The following is a 6,086-nucleotide window of genomic DNA, read 5'->3' as shown; positions in this document are numbered from 1 at the left end:
TTCGAGGACCACTTAACCGAAATTAAAGCTCCAAACCTATTCTTTTTTTTTCTTTTTTTTGGTTAAAAGGGATGTTGTATTTATATACTAGTTAACAAAAGGAACCACATCAGGTAGATTTGGGGTATCGCAGGGACCCCATAGTTGCAATGTTTTGCATAATTGTATTTAAGTTACAACCCACAAAAGACCTAACTAGTTCAGTTCCTAGGATGTCTGCCCAAAATACATCATTGACAAACATCAGAGGAACTGATAGTGTCATAGTTTTGTTCAAAAACATCTCTTTTGCTGCTTCCTTTGCCAAAGCATCAGCGACTCTCTTCTACTCCCGTTAGATATGCCTCACTACTACGCTGCCCGTCCTTTGGATGATTGACCTGCATTCACAAATTAGAGGGTCAAAAATCAGACTTCCATTCAAAAGCATATTGATTGTTTCAGCTGAATCAGTGTTTATTTCCAGTGGTACTAGGTGGTTCTGCTCCGCCAGTTGTAGGCCCCGTATTAGGGCCTGAACTTCTGCCCTTGTGTTTGTTGTTTGGGGGATGTTGTACATGTAGCCCAATATCCAGTCACCATTATGGTTTCTGAATACTCCCTCTGAACCTCCTATTCCTGGGTTTCTCCTTGCTGCTCCATCTGTATTCAGTTTGTAGGAACCTCTGGACGGAGGTTCCCATTTTAACATGATCTGGTGAGTTACCTTTGTTGAGTCATTCTTTGTAAGCTTAAGGTACTCAGTTGCTTTCGAGATTGTGTTATTGGCATTGATGTGCTCTTTCTTGTTATTGAAAACATTGTTGTTTCTGGTTAGCCAGATGTGCCACAGACAAAAGGGAATGAGGTTGTCCCAGTATATGTGGTTGTTGAAAGGGACATTTTTTAGACACTGGAGGCTATTGAAGACATGGTGATTATTTGAACTATTCCCTGTAGATTTGGATAGAATGTCATTCCAGAAGTGGACAGCATTAGGACATTCAAAGAAAATATGGGCAATGTCTTCCTGCTCATTGTCACAGTAGTGGCATTGAGGGACACAATTGATTCCAATAGAGTGGAGGAAGCTCCTAGTTGGAAGTCTCTTATGTGTTAGGAGCCAGATGAAGTATTTTATTTTGTTGGGGGTTTGAAGATTCCAGATCCATTTGAAGGAGCCTTCCTCCCCAGAAAGGAGGTTGGTTGTAGTCCTGCTTAGGAAGGAGTAAGCAGAACTATTTGAGAACTGGCCATTAGGGGTCAAGTCCCATATAAGATTATCCTCCTTAGTTGTAACCAGGGGGATGAACACAGAGTTCAGTAGGTTCAAAATGCTTGGGGAGATGTTAATGGACAAGGCTGATGTGTCCCAATTGCCCATGTTGTGGATTGAGCTAACCTTAGCCTCAAGGTCATTTTGGGTTAATGGGCCTTCAATCATTTGTCTGATTGCTGTCTGATTAGGGATCCAAGTGTCATTTAAGAAACTGACCCTATTTCCTTTGTGGACTACCCATCTGCTTGCTTTGTTGCATATCTCCCAACCCTTTAGAATACCCTTCCAGGTTGGAGATTTTGGGTGTTTAGGGTATCTGAATGATCTAACTGGTCTAGACATGTTGCAATGTTTTTGAATGAGAACTCTAGCCCATAGTCTGTTGGTATTCTTATAGGTTCTCCATGCCAGATTTGCGAGTGAAGCTTTGTTCTTGATACTAGCCTTTGGAGCCCTAGCCCTCCCTCAGCCTTGTTCTTAGTGACTACCTCCCACTTGATCAAGTGTAACTTCTTCCTTTCAGTGGTGGTGCCCCAAAGGAAGTTTCTCTGAATTCTATCAATCTGATTGGTGATTTTGGTGGGTAGGTTTATGTATTTCATAACATGGCTTGGGATGCTGTTCAAAGAAGTTTTGGCCAGGACTGTTCTACCAGCCATATTGAGGCATTTAGTTTTCCAACCAGCCATCTTGGATTGCATGTTATCAATAATGAATTGGAAGTCTGTAGCTGATTGTTTTTTGTGAATAATGGGGAAACCAAGGTATTTTCCAAAGGATGTTGTGTGCTTGATGGACAAAGAATTGGTGAGATGCTGAATTACATCTTGAGTGATGTTTGAGGAAAACAGGACTCTTGATTTGGTGAGATTGATTTTTTGTCCGGATTGCTCATTGAAGTTCTGTAGTATTGAAAGAATGGTATTGCCGTTTCTGTCATTGGCTTTAGCAAAGAGAGTGAGGTCATCCGCAAAGAAGAGGTGTGAAATTTTTGGTCCAGACCTACTTATACTTATGGGGTGCCATTGGTTATGTAGCACTGTGTTATCAATAGATCTTGATAGTCTTTCCATGCACATAATGAATAGGTAGGGGGACGTAGGGTCGCCCTGCCTAATGCCTCTGGAGGATTTGAAAGACTCTGTTTTCCCAACATTGACAAGAATGGAAATGGATGATGTACTGATGTATGACATGATGAGTTTGGATAGGCCATGGGGGAAGTTGAAAGCAGCTAGAGTGTCTCTAATAAAGGACCATTCCAGCCTGTCAAAGGCCTTCTCTAGGTCTATTTTTAGGATCTTGTTGCCACTCTTCCCCCTCATTTTCCTGAAGTGAGTGATATACTCTTGGACAATGATAGCATTGTCACAGGCTCTTCTATTAGAGAGAAAGCTCGCTTGGCTTGGCCCAATGATGTGGGGCAGGATAGGCTTTATCCTGTTCACAATGATTTTTGTGACTGACTTGTAGATGGTGTTACAAAGTCCAATGGGCCTGAAATTTTTTAGCATTGAAGCTTGGGGGCATTTAGGGATTAGGCACAGTAGGGTTTGGTTCATGGTGCTATCCATAGAGCTTGTAGAGAAGCATTTTTGGCAGAAGTTTGTGATAGAGTCCCCTACTATGTCCCAATACTTTTGGTAGAAAAAGGGGTGAAGGCCATCCGGGCCAGGAGATTTGAAAGGTTTATGGGAGAAGACTGCCCTTTTAATCTCACTCACATGAAGAGGTTTGTCCATAAAAGCCTTTTGGCTTTGAGACAGAATGGGTTCCATGGTGGAGTGGTCTGTGGGATCCCAAGGGGCTTCAGTGTGGGATGTTGTTTAGAGCTCAGTAAAGAAGCCCACAATTGCTGAATGGATGTCCTTTTGGTCATGAAGCCAATTTCCATTCTCATCTTTAAGAGAGAGGATTCTATTCCTCCTTCTTCTATTGAGGGTGGATGTGTGAAAAATCTAGTGCTAGCATTACCCTCATTTAACCAGTTGATTCTAGACTTAAGTTTCCAAAAGTCTTCTTCATTTTTGAGGATTAGGTTGAGTTCAGCATTTAGCTTTGTTTCAAGGTGTAACAGGTAACTACAGAACTGATAGCTAGGTGATTTTTGGATTCCAGAGATTCTTGCCAGAAGTCTCTTCTTTTGATGGAAGATGTTTCCAAAGACTTCCTGCTTCCACTTAGTTACCAGAATCTTGAAGCTTTCAGTGGATTGAAGAAGGGTGGAATGGTTAGAGAAGGCCCTATTGATGATGTTAGGGAAGGAAGGGTGACTAGCCCACATTGACTCAAACCTGAAGGGCCTTGATGGTTTGTTGTTTGGAGGCCCTACCATGTTAATTTGCAACGGGCAATGGTCTGAGTGGGTCCTAGGGAAGTGAAGTACAGAAGCTTCAGGGTACTGTTCAATCCAGCCTTCATTTGCAAAGCACCTATCTATTCTTTCCAGAATTAAGGAGGTTTTGTTACTGTACCTTTTATTAGTCCAAGTGTATTTGCTTCCTTTATAGCCTAAGTCTAGGAGGTTACACTCATTTATACAGTTCCAAAACAGGTTGCTACGGCTCAGGTTTATGGGGTTACCCCCAAATTTGTTCCTGGCCTTTAAGACTTCGTTGAAGTCTCCACCTATAAACCAGTTGGTTTTTATGTTTTTTGATATTGTGATTAGGTCCTCCCATAAGAGTTTCCTATTTGCTAAGAGATTGTTAGCATAAATAGCAGAGAAAAGCCATGGAGGGTGGTCTGGGCTTACCTTCACCATTGCGTGGATGCCTTGGGGGGTAGTTGCCACTTCTTCAACAGCCACGAACTCCTCTTTCCACATAAGCACAATACCCCCAAACGGGCCTATTGTCGGAGACTGAATGATCATATCGAACTGAAGTTGCTGGGCTAGGGTCTGGTGGTCTGCCATCTTCGTTTCCAGCAATACAAGCATGGCAGGCTTGTGCATTTTCACCATTTCTAAACAGTGCCATTTGAACTCCGCATTGTTGCCACCCCTAACATTCCATAAGATGTAGTTCATCATTGGAGTTGGGGGTGATTGGTGAGTTCCCTCTTGAGTGCTCTTTGATCCTTGCGGACCCGACATTTGAGGTGGGGGGGACTTCCTCTTGAGACTCAGGACTGGAGTTAGGTTGAGAAGGGGTTTTATCGGACCGTGTGTTTGGGCTAAGACTAGGCTCATTCCACACTTGGTCATTGTTCTGGGGCATAGTACCACTACTATCTCGCTGGTTCCGTGCTGAACTCTATCGATCTCACTGAGTCCAGGAGAAGTGAGTCTGTTCTTGGTGCAGCATAAGGCATTTCCTGTTCTTCTGAGGCATTCTTCTTCTTGAGGATCTCTAGTGCTTTGGAGATTCCTTTCTGGATATTCTGAAGAGGTGGGGAGTTGCTTTTCCCTTTTGGAGCAAAACATGATGGGTTGTTTTGGGTTGGCTGGTCGATCATGACGAAGACCGGCTCCGTTGCTGGGTCCTCTTTCATCATATCCGGGAAGAAGGGTAGGGTTTGGAAGCTTTGCAGAATGTGATTGTTGAGAGCTTGAGGGTCCGTTAATGGGAAGCTGCTGTCGCTGTTGACCATCGATTGCCATAGGAGTGAGGTCCAAAAGCTGCCAGTGCTTTGGTCAGCGCTTCCACAGTGACTCTGGCTAGGTGGGTTGGGTTTTGCACTATTAGGGTCACCTTCTGATTGGCCAGGGTGAAATTGTAGGAGAGTCCCTGTCCTTGCAGAGCAACCTCCAACCAAGAGGCCGGTTGGTGGTCCGGTGGTAGTAGGGAGGTGATGATGGTTGGTTGAGTTTCTTTTGCCATTTTTGTGTTTCTTTGTCTTGCTACTTTGGGTAACAAGGGGGGTAAAGTTAAGGGTCTGTCGATCCATCATAACACCTTTTGGTGTCACATCTTGGATAGTGGAAGGGTTTCTAGGCATCGGAACTAGGGGTGGGATGGTCATTAATTGGGGATCTAATGGAGGTGATGGTTGTAGTCTTTTCATCTGGAAATGGGGGGGGGGGGGGAGGTACCAGATAGGGCACTCGATTGTTGTTGGTGACTGTTGATATTTCTCCATTAGAGGTTGTTTCAGGCGTGTTGGTAGGGAAGGCGTAGGTTTGAGTCTTTAGGTGGGGAATTGGGATGTCAGTGGTGCCCATGTTGGAGTTCCCGTTTGGGGAAAGGGGATCGGCACCATTGGGTACGTCGCCCTTTTTGAGGATTGTGGTCTTGGGAGTTGGGTTAGAGGCCCCTTGGACGCTGGGCTCATGATTGGTGTTAGTGGGGTCGTCAGCATTTGGCCCCGCTTTCCTTTTGGCGCCTGTATTGGGCTGCGTTCGTGGGCCTGTTTTCTGCTCGTGTTGGGGCCGATCTTGTGTGTTAGCGTGGTTTTTATTTAGTATTGGGCCGTTGTGCCTCTTTTGTGTATTTTGGGTGGGGTTAACTTTTTTTAAATTATAACGAAGAGATTGAGTTTGGAGAAATTTACCTGAATTGGCATCAAACACATTTACCTGAATCTCTTCCGTCTGTGGAGTATGTTGTGGTCTATTCATTCTACCATCATTCTTGATTATTGATTTTGGTTGCCCCTGCTTGCTTCTTCTTTGGAAGGTGACAATTTTCCACTCACTTTCCTCCGAAATGACTTCTGTTTTTTTATGATTATCCTGTGGTTCGTGGGTTGCTTTAGGTGTGGGTGCCATGTAGTTGCAAATTTGTGCAGTGTACCCTATTCTGCCACAAACGGTGCATAGAGTCCCCTCTCCTTCATAGATCACAGCCTGCTTACGGTCTCCTATTATTACCGATGTTTCTACTGG

General features: G+C 44.1%; 1 protein-coding gene across 1 annotated transcript; it reads right to left on the bottom strand.

Moving 5' to 3' along the window:
* Positions 1-311: 311 nt before the first annotated feature.
* LOC109243087 lies at positions 312-4,355 on the bottom strand. Its single transcript, XM_019409982.1, has 4 exons — positions 2,983-4,355; positions 1,540-2,755; positions 473-1,438; positions 312-380 (listed from the first exon to the last, which is right to left on the bottom strand). The coding sequence occupies exons 1-4, from the start codon at positions 4,353-4,355 to the stop codon at positions 312-314; spliced, it is 3,624 nt and encodes a 1,207-aa protein (XP_019265527.1).
* Between the last annotated feature and the right edge of the window lie 1,731 nt (positions 4,356-6,086).

Source organism: Nicotiana attenuata, unplaced genomic scaffold, assembly GCF_001879085.1.
Source record: "Nicotiana attenuata strain UT unplaced genomic scaffold, NIATTr2, whole genome shotgun sequence".
NCBI classification, from domain to species: domain Eukaryota; kingdom Viridiplantae; phylum Streptophyta; class Magnoliopsida; order Solanales; family Solanaceae; genus Nicotiana; species Nicotiana attenuata.
This window is presented reverse-complemented; position numbering and strand designations above follow the sequence as displayed.